The 16,120-nt window shown below is 49.0% G+C and overlaps 3 protein-coding genes across 3 annotated transcripts; all 3 read right to left on the bottom strand.

The window, feature by feature from the left end:
• Positions 1–7,819: 7,819 nt before the first annotated feature.
• BP5553_03940 (uncharacterized protein) lies at positions 7,820–10,170 on the bottom strand (the record flags this gene model as incomplete). Its single annotated transcript, XM_032012563.1, has 2 exons — positions 7,820–9,094; positions 9,151–10,170. The coding sequence occupies 2 exons, from the start codon at positions 10,168–10,170 to the stop codon at positions 7,820–7,822; spliced, it is 2,295 nt and encodes a 764-aa protein (XP_031872256.1).
• Positions 10,171–10,697: 527 nt separating this feature from the next.
• Positions 10,698–11,519, bottom strand: BP5553_03939 (uncharacterized protein; the record flags this gene model as incomplete). Its single annotated transcript, XM_032012562.1, has 3 exons — positions 10,698–11,149; positions 11,205–11,420; positions 11,498–11,519. The coding sequence occupies 3 exons, from the start codon at positions 11,517–11,519 to the stop codon at positions 10,698–10,700; spliced, it is 690 nt and encodes a 229-aa protein (XP_031872255.1).
• Positions 11,520–12,991: 1,472 nt separating this feature from the next.
• On the bottom strand, positions 12,992–15,353 carry BP5553_03938 (uncharacterized protein; the record flags this gene model as incomplete). The annotated part of the gene is made up of 2 exons (XM_032012561.1): positions 12,992–13,092; positions 13,148–15,353. 2 exons carry the CDS (start codon positions 15,351–15,353, stop codon positions 12,992–12,994), a joined length of 2,307 nt encoding a protein of 768 aa, XP_031872254.1.
• Positions 15,354–16,120: the final 767 nt, after the last annotated feature.

Genomic DNA, 16,120 nt, shown 5'->3' with positions numbered 1-16,120 from the left:
GCGTGACCTGAAGCCAGAAAAAAACCAGCGATAAGCCTCCAATAAGGACAACCTGAGGGCCGGATCATGATATTCCCCGAGGCTGTTTAAGCTCGAAGTATTTTTGTCCGACTCCCATGGCACAAGTTTCCGAACGGCTATAGTGTCATCACACCTCACATATGATATTATCAATCACCTAAGGCAGGGATATACCATATGATACGGAATAGTCATAGCTGACAGGTCACTACTAACAGGAACAGAAATACGAACAGAAGGCCATGTTACGGGTTATCACCCAAAGCTATCTATCACAGCTGATCAATCACAGCACGATATAGGGGCACGGCTATTCAAACGGGTTTCCGGTTCCTTTTCGAGATTTGGAGATGCAAATCATGTACATGTACAAACCCATAATTCATTCTGCAACGTGGCAATGGTCGAAACGACGACTTAGCCCCTTACCAGGCAAGTTCCCAAGGGGAAAAAACGAGTTTGGGGTTTCTAGGATTGGTCCATAATCCCACCAGGCCAACGCCCTCAAGGCTCGAGCCCCTTAACATCAGACGAGAAAGTGCCGAAGCATATCTCCCCGGTTACCCAGCTGCCAAACCGTACGGCCAGATCTGATTTGCGTCAACCCGTCTCGGTACTGAGATGGAGAATTGCTCCGTATGTCGGACGGTGATGCCGCAAGGATGTACCATGTTGCCCTCCCGAGAGTTCCTGGATAGCGGGCGCTTAAGGTCTTAACGTTTTCTATCATGGTCATGGATGTTGGAGGTTGGGGGTTGGGGGTTGGTTGTACAGCATATTGCAAGTATTATCTACTCGAGTACTATCGTCCAAGGCTCGTGATATGGCGTCCCAACTTCCACCAGCGGCAAGATCTACACCCGCCGGACAGGCATTTGTGAGTTTGCGGTAGAGAGAGAATCCGCAATTAACTTCTCCTGTTATCAGACCGGTTTCGATCTACCACACTCGCTCATTGTCCGTTACTACGCAACACTCACATCTCACAGTCACAAATTACAGTGCAGTTATGCAACCCAGCTGCCACGTTTCCGAGTGACCATCTCTCTGTGCCAAATCCAATTGATTACGCGGATAAATCGCCAGGCCCGCGGAATGGGTGCTGGATCCCGGAGGTGATCGTGGGCATCACTTCCGCACGTGCTTGCCCCTGCGTCTGTCTCCTTTATCCATATAGAGTATAGGTTTGACGTCAGAGTTCGGCTTGGAAAGTCCATCAGCATCCGTCTAATATGATACTCGAATATGCGAGGGTTGGCAGTGGTTCGAAATCATATCGACGCTGGAGTACATTAATAATTAGAGTGGGAAGCACAATGGCTACTGGTATATGAATTCTAGCCACAGACAAGCCTAGCCAAAGCTGGTCTTGCTAAAAACCGTGCACCTAAACTGCAAAGGCGTACTTCCGATCTCTCAAAGCCTCAAGGTTTCGATTGCTATTTGCTGGAAGGCGGGGGTTACTGTACCGGCGCATGTCCGAGTGCCACGGGAAGAGCGGCAGCCGTTGAATCGGTATCAAAACGCCATTTAAGCTCCTCGTATCCGCCGCCACCACCCTGTCAGCTAAGTGTCGGGGGGCATGTAGGGAGGGTTTGAGACCATTGAGTCCCGAATCGGTAGCTTTGCTAAAAACCGTTCAGGCTCTGCGAAGGGCTGGTCCCTAGCAATTCTTCATCCGATCTTTCCCACCTGGCGTCTAATCCCAAAATATCTTTCCAGTCCGATCACTTCTATCATAACAATAGATACATCGGGTTTAAATCCATGAACCATATGGCATGGGCCGCACAGCTTGACTCTTTGGATTCTAGCAAGGTATCTGCACTTGACCATGTTTGACATCCCTCTTAAGACGAAATCCGCGACAAGAGCCCTGGGTTCGAAAGGCAATATATTTTCTGAAAGTATTCGATATTAATTGATTGCGAAATCGAGCGTCAAATCCACGGTCGATCCTAGCAAAACTTTATTGTTGCCACGATCTTTCGGCGTGGTCGAACCGCCTGCTTCGAGCTCCAAGGTGACAATAATAACCCTTGGCACACGACGAACGGTCCTTGGGACTGGTGGCGCACACACTATTGTCTACGTAACATTTCAATTTCCAAAGTGGCAAAGGAAGACTTACCTCCGTTATCTTATGAACACCCCGCGCCATCTCCTCACAATCAATATCCTAGAGCTACCAGGCTTTGAGAGTCACATGGCCTCGACAGTTCAGTACCGAGCAGCGAACAACACGCGTTTGTACGGAGGATTTGTCCTGTCAGCCTGCACCGCCTCACACTCGTCGATCACAGTTGAAATGTTGGGAAGAGGGCCGTGGACAAGGCTCTTGATAGACCGCTCTGCCCTTCTCGAAGGCCGTACGGAGTACATTTAATTTCCGGCGTGGCGAGGCAGGCATTGTATCACGACCCCGGCCATCGACGACATCTCCTGACGATTATGGCTGCTGGCCAAACGTGCTCGGCTTCTCGGAGCGCTCCAGTCGATCTTATACCCCCGTTGCGGAGCTGGTGCGTCAGCTATACCCCTATAGCGCATGAACTTATGCATGCGAAGTATAAGAGGTGAAGTATATATCCCCTCGATTGACGCGAGAAGCTCTATTGAGTATTAACCGGAGTCGGATATGGTTTGCCGCCCTTAAGATAGGATTATCATACAAAGTTTGTATGAGCAGGGAAAGAAATGAATTGAATCGGTCCAGCTCTGCTCGCGGGGGGATCTCATCCCAATCGGGCTCCTCAACAGCGCTTCAAGTTGGCAGCAAGAAGTAATTGCGCAAGCTTGGTCAGAACACGGGCAGTTTCAGGGATATAGATGAATGTTGAACCGCACACCGTATCCAGCGGTGTGAAAGCTAGGGTCTCCCAATCCATGTCAGGTGGATATGCGTGCACAGAGAGTCATCTGGTTTTCATTCACGGTCGGCAGGTGATGGTTTCTTGTCGAGAAGGGCTTATTCCAAATCATTCATGATTCGCATTTCCGGCATCTTGCTTCGCCATGTTACTGCAAGTGCGGAACGAGGCCGAAAACGAGACCTTTGCTGGAAGCGCGGCGGTAAAACCACTGCGAAGGATCGGATCATCATGATTGTCATAGGCTCCTTAGGAATAGGCTAGCTATCAGACAAGTTGCTCGAAGCCAACGATTGAAACCCTGAAATGATGCCGATTCCAAGTGGTCTATAGCTGTAGCTATCCATCTTCCCGGCCCAAGATTCGAACGAAGAGGGCAATATCCGTGGCCGAGCCGAGTTTTCCCACTCTTGTGTCCGGCCTCGTTCGCAGTCATGTACGAGACCGTTTCTGTGGCACAGCATATATCAGCGATATTCATATGTGTTCCTAGAAATGGAGGATATCGGACGCGTCCTTACCTATAGTATCCTTGGGCGTATTGAAACATCACATTCACATATAATCCGATAGTTCAGCTATAACATAGAACCTGAAGCCTAACCAGTTGCCTATAAGAGGTGACCTTAAGATATGCACTTCTGTGACAGTCGGGCTAGAACATCTGCATCCTTGAAGTATGGTGCCTATCAGTAAACGGTTTCATCCCAGCTGCGAGGTTGTTTATAACATATCAACCTGGAGAATAATGAGTTCGTCCCATCCACGATGCGGAAGCTCCCTCCTATATCGGCTTCCATTTAGTAAACAAACATCATTAGCCAGTTAACAGACAGTCCAAACACACTTCCCGCCTATAGAGCCCATTCGATAATATATCTGGAGGTATATGAACTGACAAAAACCTGGGTGGCTATTCAACGGGTCCGAAGCTGGATGGTCAGCTTGCCCTCCATGAAGCCATGAGGCGCCCAAGCAGGTAACGCCGTAACCCTTCCGATCCAGGTTTTGAGGAGGAGCGTAAGAACTCGCTCACAATGCACAAACTTTTGTTTCTGGCCGCAGTGTGCAAACTTCCCTGGTGAGCAATGCCCTCTTGGGCATGCCCACATGGGGTCAGCATTGCGCGATTCTCCAGACTTCTGCCTTGGCTCCATTCGCAACTCGCTTTCCATAACTTCCCTGCCCCTAAACAGAAACTTCACTCTAGACTAGAAGATATTTTGGCAACAACGATTGTTATCCTGCCTTTCATTCAACAACAAATAAAATGCGAAATACGATAGCTGCCCGAGCTAAACCACCCCCATCACCACTTCCCACCACTTGCGTATCTCCCCCGGCACCCCCAAGGGGCAGAAACTCTTAGACCAGAGAGTATGTTCCTGTTTCAGCGTCTTGCAGCCCCGAACTTGCTGGATTGCATATAACCATGCAAACTGATTGGCATGACTGATTGCGACGATGACATCTCCCCCCTCTCCTCCAAACAAAGCGAAAACCCGAAACTGTTCAGAAAGAATAATGCCATAATATGTCCGAACTCGAACATCGCAACATTCAGATCACCAATGCAGGCAATCCGGTACCGCAGAATAAAATCGAATACTTCCGACGTACATAATACTTCATGTTAAGCCGACGATCAAAGAAAGCTCGAATACACGCCTGTTACACAACCTGTCGGAGAGACGCAATAATACGAAGTATACTCTATAATACAAACAAGAAAGTCAAACGGGGGCACTTGGAAGGCATAGGACACGAGAAGGTTTATATAACGGTAGCGGGAGGTAAAAATAGCACGATGAAACATCTGTGTGTTTGTTACCTCTATTTCCATCTATGCACGGGCAACTCGATGTGTGGACATCTCCAATAGTTTGGATGCAAATACCGGATGATCGACGGTTGAAACAGTCTGCGTAAGGGGACGGCCTCTTTCCAGATATTTGTCGTTCCTGATGGCATCATGTTCATATTCATGCTCATGCGAAAACATCAAAGTCCCATCCGTCTGATCATGGCATATCAATCGGGTTTTTGCACATCCAGTTCATTCCCACTATGCCGATCTCCCGAATTGTAATTTATTCTCCTTGACGGATCAGCATATCATATTAGCTGTATAATAAGTTTGAGTCTCTTGTTTGGTATGTTTCTTTACCAGACTTTGGGCGTCGGAAAATTTGGGACGATCAGAAAGCCAAAACTGTTGTGCAACGCTTTGGTTTCTGGCATTATGTTTCTTGACCTTGATGCCTATGTACTACATGTCTGCGGGTGCGAGTACCATGGTTGAGAATGAAACAGCACAACAGGATTGGTGGCCCTTCGGTTATGGTAGTTGGGAGTTTGCAATTTGAGCTGCTATTGGCCGGTTGGTTCATTTTCTTGACTTGCTTGGATAGCATTGATGAATGTGGTATATGCCCGGGTTTGTTTGTTTGATAAACAATACAAGGCTACTATTGGATACTAGATGGAAGATATGTAACGCAATTGTTATTTTAATCGATTATTATTTTAATGTTTAATATACGTGTTTTGGATCCCTGCCTTGTGTTATGCTTGGGAAGTCATTTAGTTAGGAATTATAATATTCGTTCTCCTTAAGTCGTAGCACATAAGCCTCAGCCTTCCGTCTCCATGTCCTACGCCAGTTCTCGAAACACTAGCTTCATATAGATAGTTACACCATTTAATATGCCCTACATCTGTCAGTTTCAATATATTTTCTATTATACCAGAGTTTAGAAAGTTGAATAAATAGCAACAGTCGGTTATTGTCAGTTAACTGCTAGGAAAATATGTAGGTAAATATTTTTTTCTTTTTAATAAATAGCTTCCGTGGTCCAATGGTTAGGATTCCACCCTTCCATTCGATGTTAGGTGGAGGTAAGTCTTATCTATCAAAATAATAATATTATACTAAATATACTCCTAGGTTCGTGTTCGATTCACGGCGGTTGCATTCGTAGCATTTCCTTTTTTTGCACGAATACATACCGTGCAATTTATATACAAAATGTTAGTGCTTCAAAATGTTAGTGCGTTTAATCGTCGGCTCGCTTGTGCGGCCTTCATTTTATTGATAGCCACTCTAGGATTTTAAGGAATTAGTACAATCAAACAATTCCATGATTTATCCACAAGAGGCTGCAAATTTCCAGAAGCTGCAAGATGTGGCAAAGTCCCTATCCTCGAGCACCGCAAAGATATATTCAATCCTGAATCTCTGCTTCCACTTGGTCTTGGAACCCTTTCTAGTAGTAAATAAGTAATTTCTTGCTATACGTCATCAGTCATTATTATTTCCCCCTTACCAAAACATTTCCTACTTCCTATAATACCATATCTAATCTTGAACTAACTCTGCCTATATGTCTCAAGTCTAATTCGGATTATTGAGGAATAAAATGCTCTTACCAGGCATTATAAAATAATTATGCGCCATGTCATTGTCGTTATTTCTATCCATAATGAGAAGTCCAATCAATCATAGATCTACACATTCAGAATTTGACAGTCAGTCTAAAGCCCACGAAAGAGAGCTACTCTAAGCCCAACTCTCTAAAGATTCCCAGCACTTATTCGTTTAGCACCACCCCAACAAACCCTTTGGCATCCGTTTCAACCCATCAACATTAACCCCCCCCCTTCCTCAATCACCCAAAAACCTAGTATAAACCCTCCAAGCCAACCTTGTTTATACATTTTCCGGTCAAGGTTCACCAGATATAATGTGTGCCGTACATAAGTGCTGTGCTTAGTCGGATCCCCCGAATCCTTCAGGAGATCCTTGATCCTGGGGTTTACGTACTGAAGAGGAGCACAAAGCACGTATGCTTGCGGGGACAACGCACCCCGCTTCTAAAGACGTGATAGGAAGGTTGGCGATAATCTTTACTTGATAATTGTTATAGGGTAGGTAAGTATTGCCTGGTGGAGGTCTGCTGATAATTTTTGGTTTCTTGTTAAGTGGCACCCTGATAGTAGCTCGAAATAACTTGCGGGTGGGAAAGAGACGTCCGGTGGCTAGAGGTTTTAATATAATTGTTTCACAAACTACGTCAACTGCCTTCCATATCCATCCTAAAGTATCCTACAGGATCAAACCACCGCCATGTCATTAATTTTACAAGCATGCATTATTCTAACTTCCTATTACTGAGACTGAGATATTTCCTATATTAATATATCAAGGCTATCCTTGTTTATAATCGTACCAAGCAAATCACTAGATATGGAAGGAGTAGTTCGCGGCTATATTTTCTGGATAAACTTAAATCATATATGCACCTCCAACCTCTGCCCATAGAGTGTTTTCGACTTTCGATACACATAAACAACATAGATAGGGATATATATAGACATAAATTCTGGGTGTCGTAAGTAAATGGGAACTTACAAGGCTGTGAAAATAAATATAGTGGTTGAAGCAAAGCAAGAGTAAAAGGAGTGTATTCACCCTCTAAAGAATTTGCTATTCTTCTGAGCTGCTCTAGTGTTTCTAAAATAGAGGTATAACGTTCCAGTAACTTTGGCACCGTCTGTGGCTACTCATAAGCAGGGATTCGGAGTTGATACGCGAGAAATAACCAGCCATAGCTCCCCGTGTTATGCAATTTGAGAGAATTCAATATAGGCTTCTAAGAGAAGGTCATGATGGGGTTTTTATACTGTCCTATTGTTTGTGTCTTTTGCTTTACATACCTACTTCAAGATATCAACACCACCCACCAGCCTGGAACTCATTAGCTTTGGTCCTGTGCCTTAAACCTGAAATTTTGGGCGAATACGACAAAGTCATTAGCTAGAGCTTGTAGAAATATATTACATTCTAACCTTCAGCTCCCCTTGGTATTCCCATCCTTTATCAAGTACCTTCAAACGCCCAACAAAAAGTACCCGCCAGCAAACGTACATCATTTCCCTCTCCCCTTCCCCTTCCCCTTCCCCTTCTTCTTCTCCGGCGGCAAACTTAACGTTCCGCCCTCCAACTCCCCAGCATCCAAACCTCCCCCTTCCGCCTCCATCTCCTGCAGCTTCTGCTGCCCAGTAATAGAGAATAGCAAATCCCTATTCTGCTCCTTCAGCTCAACATTCTCCTCCTTCAACGCAGTAAGCTGCTGACTCATCTCCATCACCCCTTTATTCATATGGTTAATCCTGTCCATTAGGCCCTCACTGACTTTCTTTTCCTCCATCAGACTCTTTCCAAACCCCCTAGCTACTTCACTAGATCGCTCTGCCCTTTGCTTTTCCCTTGCGAGGTCCTTCTCAAGGCCGACAACAACCTCTTTTCTTAGACTATTATTCTCGATTTCTATCTCTTTTAACCTGGATAGCGCGCTGTCAGCAGAAGCCTTTGCGCTACTAGCGGCGGAGCTCGCAGCAGTAGCCTTGACGACCGCTTTCCCCACCAGCTCCTCGAAATACACCCGTTGGCTTTCGAGCTGACTGGTGAGGAGGTGCGTATACTCCATGCCAATATTTTCCAGCTTCTCTCTGGGGACGAGGTCCATATCCTCATGTCCACGATCACCTCTTCCAGTTCCCATCCCGGGCCGTGATGAGGATGGTAACTCAACCACCTTACCATCCCCTTTATCCCTGATTAAACGGTGCACCCACGTATCCCCCGCATAGTCCCACACATGCTGCGTCTCTATTTCCAGGGCAAAGTTATGAGCCGAATCCTTCCAATGCTCTTTGGCATGGCCGCCTTTATAGCGGCCACAGCCAACAGTCCCGCATATCAGGCAGATCCACAGGTCGTCTGTGCAGTCACAGACACTGCAAAGTGAAGCCTCTCCGCTGCCGAACGGAGGATTCGATGAGTCGTATGGGGATGCATTGTGATTGTTTTGAGGTGAGGAGTGGGAGAGGGAAGGATTTGTATGGCGACAAACAGGACATCCACTCCCTCTCCATTTTTGAAGACAGGCACAGTGGAAGACGTGTTGACAGAGGATAGTAAGCAGACCAGTGGTATCATCCATTCTCTCGAGACAGACCGGGCAGGTAGGAAGTTCGATAAGATTCGGTGTTGGTGGTGGGAAGGGTTTAAGGAAGGCTGATGCTGAGCTACTGGGAGTAAATGGATCATGGGAGAGCTCGGGAAAGCTATTATTCGGTCGGGAGGATGTGGGTGTTTGGAAGCTGATTGATTTGACGAAGACTACATGGCAGGTTTCGGGCTAGATAAAAGTATTAATATAGAATTCGAAATTGCAACGGGAGTAGAACAGCTTACCTCCATGCTATTAAACACCTTCCCATCCCACTCCGCTCTCCATTTCCTCGCCTCTCCACTATCTCTGAATTTCATGAGCACAAGGTACCGGTTCATCCTCTCCGTCATAACTATCCGAAAATGGCTGACTTGTTCCCTTGTTTTCTCGCCTACGAAACCTAGGAAATCGCCCGGAGTGAGATAACTCGGCACAGCAGGAATACATAACGTGGTGCAATCCTTACCCTGCCCAACACCACCATCCTTCATCCCAAGCGCACTAGATGCCGGCGAATTCTGTGCTTCGTCATAAACTCCTGACCTAGAGCTCCCGTTCTCTATCCCCAACTCCGGCATCTCCTCCCCATCCCGATATAAACGCACAACCCCCCACCCAAGCTCCGTATTCTTGCCCTCCAACACCTCAAACCTCCCTCTTGTAACCCGTCCCACACCCCCAGCCGCCAAACCAGCATTAATCCCATTATGTCCACCTGTCGAGACTTGCGGCGTGCCGCCGCTGCTCTCTCCCCTGGCGTGCCGCCGAGGTCGATGTTCTAATTCCGTCCGTGGAGGAGCCATATCGAAGCTCTCAAGCCGTACTTTTCCAAATCTCCAATCCTTCCTCGCACTCTCCAGGTCTCTATGTATCCTCTGCGGTACTGGAGGCGGGAATTCTAGCGTCGTATCTGCGGGGATAGTCTGTAGCGTCACGGAGTCGTGGTCCTCTGCGGGGTTGACGTTGTAATTCGACGCGCGAGCAGGGCCACAATCGATCACGGCTCCTACAGCTCCAAGGACAGGTTCCTGTTTCGTGGGGCGATAGTCGCCGTCTCTTACTCTCCGTGTACGTTCGCGGTTATGCTCTTGTTGTTGTGGGTTCGCAATTTTATGCCTGGGCCAGTCCGCCGTGGCAAAGATATCAGACCCCGCGGGCGGCAGCCAGACTATACTGGCCCCTTCTGGTTTTTGCCCTGTTTTGCCCGCAGGCTCGAGATGACCGTATAGTTCGAATTTTAGGTGGTAGAAGTATGATGGCATTCTATCGGTTCGCACATGCTGAACGGCAGCTAGGCTTCGAGGTGGGAGGTGGGGTTAACCATCAGCCTTGAGAAGTGGTGGCGCTTAGTAGCTGGTAATAGGGTAACCCGCAAGGTTGAGCGGATTGTAGAAGAGGTTCTGTTGTGCTGGGTAAACAACAGTGGTTTATTGGGAAAACTTTAAAGCTTGTTGAAGTGGGCCAAGATAGAGATGTATAGTACCTGGATAGCTACCTAACTTATCTGGCGATGCAATGCGATAAGCTTTCACTACAGGCAATGCTTCGAAATCTACGTAACACCTGTTTCACAGAAGATCACATTTAATATCACACGGCAGGTCAAATTAATCAAGATATTATCGCCCAAATTTAATTTAATTGGACCATTCATATAACTGTCGTCCGCACATGCCAGTCGGCTATGGACTACCTATGTACCAGTGGCGGAAAAACCCGCAGGTCTCATGGACCTCCAACGCCAGCGCAAAAACCGAAGAAACCCAAACCCAGATTCAAGTATTGCACACTATTGACCTCCACGAAGACGCAGGACCAAGTGGAGAGTGCTCTCCTTCTGGATGTTGTAGTCACTTAAGGTGCGCCCATCCTCCAACTGCTTGCCAGCAAAGATCAATCGCTGCTGGTCCGGTGGGATGCCCTCCTTATCCTGGATCTTTGACTTCACGTTATCTATTGTGTCCGATGACTCAACTTCCAAAGTGATCGTCTTCCCAGTCAGAGTCTTGACAAAGATTTGCATACCACCACGGAGGCGGAGAACCAGATGGAGGGTAGACTCCTTTTGGATGTTGTAGTCGGAAAGAGTGCGGCCGTCCTCGAGTTGCTTTCCGGCGAAGATGAGGCGTTGCTGGTCGGGAGGAATGCCCTCCTTATCTTGAATCTTCGACTTCACGTTGTCGATGGTGTCCGAAGATTCGACCTCGAGAGTGATGGTCTTTCCCGTAAGGGTCTTGACGACTGTTGGGTTGGTTAGAAACCGCTTCCAGGCTCGGGATTAAAAGCGAGAACTTACAAATTTGCATACCGCCACGAAGACGGAGGACAAGATGGAGAGTGGACTCCTTCTGGATATTGTAATCCGAAAGGGTGCGGCCATCCTCCAGCTGCTTGCCCGCGAAGATCAAGCGCTGCTGGTCGGGAGGGATCCCCTCCTTGTCTTGGATCTTAGACTTAACGTTGTCTATGGTATCGGAGGACTCGACCTCGAGAGTGATGGTCTTGCCGGTGACTAAAGGTGATGCCGTTAGCAGGCCGTTCTGACAAGGTGGCGATGACACCCGGTGGCGCGGAGAGGGGTAAACTTACGGGTCTTGACGAAGATTTGCATGATGGCGGTGTTGCGAGGTGAAGATGGAGGTTGTAGGTAATATCGTAGTGGAACAGAGGATCTCGATATTCGTGAGATGGAGTTGATGTGGAGATGTTTGGGGAGAAGGAGAAGGGAGTGGTTGGAGGTGGGAAGGCTGGTATTTGTAGTTGGCAGCGAGGCGGAGAGGCCGCAGCCTGCGGGCGCCTTCGCTTATCTGGATTAAGGCTAGCGCGGGTTTGGGGCGAGGCGCAATCGGAACCTGGGGGAAAGAGAAGAAGAAGGTTCCATGACATTCACCACTCAGTAAGGGATTCACTTGTGTCTGGGACCTGGATTTATTATTCATACTTGGTCAGTAGTCTTTGCAGAACTTTATCTACCTGCGCGAATGTCACTTTGTCCCTGGCTAACAAGAGCCCCAGTGCCTGATCCTTTATTGCAATCAGCTGTCAGCCTTAGACTATCAGTATCAGTGACTCCACCTCCGGATGCGATAAGGACAAACAGCAAACAGCACCGGTTTCAAGAAGTGTTACGGGAAGTACCGGGCATATAGCATATGGCGATATGGCGTATGCGAAATGGAAAACCTAGATGCAATCTCTGCTTCTCTGCAGGACGCAACGCAACATAAATCCTGCTTGCCACCGCGATGCGATGCGATGCGGTGCGCTGCGCTGCGATGCGATTGCGATTATTCAGCACTACTGGACGGTCTCGCCGATGCAAGTGCGTGCGTCATCGCTGGGCTTCGTAGTACGTACCCCAGTCCGAGTTTGTGTCGGTGCCTGATATCTCAGGTTTCAATCAGAACCACACAACGACGCCGAATAACCGGGCTTCGTCCCTCAGGAGTCGCTCCAAGTCAAGAGTGGGTTGGGCAGTTGATTAATGTTCTCTACTCACCCCGCGCGTCCTAAGTCAGCCAAATCACAAGGACATCAAAGCGGCGGGTCAAAGAGTTCCAGCTGGGTTAAGCAGTAGCACTGCAGCAATAATTTCTCGTTTTAATTCTTAATCGGTCTCGGTCTCTGTCTCTGATACCTGCTCTAAACCACACAACTCTACCCCTAGACACGCGAGTGTGACTCGAATGAGGATGCCATGGATATCTAGCTGCTCAAAAACTCTTCATGCCCTCCCATCAAATAATATCCTATAAGATAAAACACTACTGCCATAAAACGTAAAATCCATGATCTCATAAAATCGATCATTCATACAGGTCCTGACAAGTCGTAAAGGGGGCCGTTACGTGACTGTTCGTATCGCTATGCCAACGGTGGAGAAATTCAAATATTCACTCGGAATGAAATAAAATGCAAAAAAAGGTATGCAAAAATGCCCTCGCTGTTGGCCCCATCCCATGCCAAACAAATGAGAATATCTGCTGTACAAAGGAAAGCCGAGATCCGAAACGCGTAGCGTCGCTGCTATTATAGTCGAATATGCACAATGGGTATATAGAAGGGTATCTGTGGGGATGCAAACTAGTTGGCACGAATGACTAGTTTGGAGAGGAACTTGTTGGACAAGCAATCAAAGTCATTGCGGTCGAACTTGGCCTCGGGGCGCTTCCGAAGGTAGGTTTCTATCGGTCATGTAAGTACAACGTCTCTACTCGCGGGGCCACGCGGATAACTTACCATGCTTTGTAACATGTTCCCTCATTTCGGTCATCGCCTCACAGACAGCGACATTGTTGTTGAGTAATTGGCCGTGTCGTCTAGTTTCCCACTCGGTGAAAGCAGGCAGCTTTTGCGAGATGGCATGGAAAAGGCCGACAATGACACCAACCGGAGTTGTCTCCATATCGTTGCAGAATTTGTTGACAGCAGCCGCATCAGGGACACGGTAGTGGCAGTCGAATTGCATCTCTTCCCAGACGGCGAGCAGAATCGAGGCAAGCATGAAGATAGTAGGCCAGTTCTTGAGTCGATCGCCACTATAAACACTTGAATAAAGTGACGACAACTCTTCGAGGATTTCCTTCTGCAACTCGCGCCACATGTCTGCTAAAGCGCACTTAATCTGGAAGTTGATCATCACAGGAGCGATGATCTTCCCGTGGTACTTGGAGTCTTCGTCGTCAATCAACCCTTCCATAGGATGCTCGTCCCCGCGTTGCTCGACCATCGTAACGTGCAGGGTGAGGTTGTACGCAAGAACGAGCTTCAACGCCTTTCGTATGACCGGTACCTTCTCCTTCGCATAGTAACGATGAGCAGTTTTCAATATCTCGGTGATGAATGGAGTTCCCTCGAAATATTCGTCGACGAAGTCTTCAAAAGGTCCATCAAGATGCTTGTCGAGGTACTCGGAGAGCGCCTCGGTTGAAACACCCTCAGAGCCAGCGGACATCCTTTCTGTTCGAGTATCGAACTCTAAAGTACCATCATGTTCTGACTCGACCCAGTCGACTTGAAAGCAGCTGTCGTCACTGACGTAAACCTCACGTGCCTTGATGGGAATAGCGAAGCCGTATCCATGCGTGATCCATAGTAACTCTTCCTTTTGGGAGAAGCCCTTAATGTTGTAAACCGATACGCCACGACCGGCGTGGCGCTCGTAGTCCGCTCGCCAGTCCTTCATGAAATATCCGATATCCTTGATGTCGATCCTGGTACATGGTACCTGCCACAGTCTAGCATGAGACGGCTGGCAGCCAGCACACGGCTCGCCCTTGTCACAGGTCTTCTTAAGGAACTTGCATCGCAAGCAGGCTCGAAGCTTCCTGATCTCGCCGGCTTGCTTCCGTTGCTCGGGCAGTAATGGCCCGCGTCGTCGACCAACACGCTTCTCGCAGTCTTTCTTGCCATTCGACGTTCGACGGATGACAGCCTTTGTTGATTTAGCGGTTGGGCTCTTTCGAGGCCCGGAATTTCGTCTGGCGGCGGGTGGTGACGATGTCGAGGATGGTGTGGTTCTATTAGAGGGCGACATTTTGATGGGCACAGGTGCGACAGCGGCAGCGGGGCTAACGGTCTCATGGGAATGCGTATGAGGTTCGGCGGTAACACAGTTTCGGTGGCTATTGGGGTCCAGGTAGTTGTCAGATCCGGGTGAGTAAGGAGAATACGGGGGGTATGATATGTCTTCAAAGCTTCCGAAGGTTTCCATTGTATGGCCTGTACCGTCTGATTGCGACGAGTCTGAGTGGGTTCGTAGGTGAAGCGTCTGTCCTGGATTGAAGATTGCTGCGTTTTGGGCTTGCTGGTAGGCCTCAAAATTGGGGAACGTGTCGACCGCAGCCCATCCATTATCGCTACTTGAACTTGGGAGTGATAAAACTTCTAGATACGTGCCCGTAGGCGAATTGCTACCGAGACTCTGAGGTCCCATATTCGGTAACCCATCGCTGGGACTCGCGGAGTACATGGCGTTCTCCAGCTCCTGCCAGTTTGCCCACATCGCCGCCTGCTGCTCTACGCTCTGGGCTAGTCCATTGAAAGGCGCCTCCATCTGAAGTCCGGCTTCGTAGGCTGCTTGGGTTGAGGGCAGGTGATAGTCGAGCTGCGAAGTCTGGAAGGCGCCACCGAAGGGGTTGAATTGGGTACCGACCAAGGAGTTATCTTGGATATACTGTCCCAGTTGTTGTTGAGGTTGTTGATGCATCGGCCAGTCTGAGAGGAGGGTTGGGGAGTTGTTATGAGCAGCCTGAGGATATGGCTGATGTGTACTCTGGCCGGGCGAGTTTTCACGCCTCTCGTCGGGAGCTCCTGAGGCCATATCTAGAGGCATTGGCCAGGTCGAGCGAGACGCCATCGTCGTAGCGAAGGGATATCGCGAGTCTCGTTGGTCGAAGTTGAGGTCCAGCAGACCCTCTGGTGAGAAGTCAAGATTCGAGGCCATCGTCGCGGGATTATTTTCTGACAGGAAGTGTCAATAGTATTGTAAGAAAGAGGGCCGGTGACACCGCTCTTTGAAGAGGAGGCAGACCAAGGACGACCAAGGGAGACCTCACGATGGAAGTCGGTGAGAGGTCGGGAGAGAGGTGGGAGGTTCGCAAAGGCGGGCTCGAAGGAGCGCGCTCTGGACATAAGAAGCGGTGAGGAGAGCGACGAGCGCCGGAAGAATTGGTGGAGGGTGGTGGGTTGTGCGCTGGGGGGGGGCCCCGGCCAGGTTCCCACTGCCAGCGCAGAGGCGAATCAGCGGCGGACAATGGTCGTAGGCGAGTTGCAGGCCCTGGGGGACGTCGCTCTAGGGGCGCTGGATGCCCACGGGAGGCCGCCAAAGCCCCTAAAGCTCCCCTAACTGCCAATGCTGCACTGAGCGCTGGGCGGTCCTCCGCGCCCACCGGTATTGCGCGACCCCTCGTCAGGTGGCCAATTGTGTGACCTCTGCTGCTCGCTGGCTGGCCCTGCTGCGCGGATTCCGAGTGTCATTGGACTCGTGCTCGTGGGGGGCAGCAGACAGCGTCCAGAGACATACATGTACCGTACATGGGCATCAGTGGCCCGAGCCAGCATTGTGGGACTGGGTAGTCTTGTACGTCGTACGAGTCCAGTGTAGTGTACTGTAGCCTGTCAGTAGTCTGTAGATTCTGTAGATTGATCGTCGAGTTCGACAGAGCAGCACCAATCACCGACGCTCTTCGGGGGACCACGGATAACGGAGGT

The sequence above is a fragment of the Venustampulla echinocandica genome (assembly GCF_003357145.1).
Source record: "Venustampulla echinocandica strain BP 5553 chromosome Unknown scaffold_1, whole genome shotgun sequence".
Taxonomy (NCBI): Eukaryota; Fungi; Ascomycota; class Leotiomycetes; order Helotiales; family Pleuroascaceae; genus Venustampulla; species Venustampulla echinocandica.
This window is presented reverse-complemented; position numbering and strand designations above follow the sequence as displayed.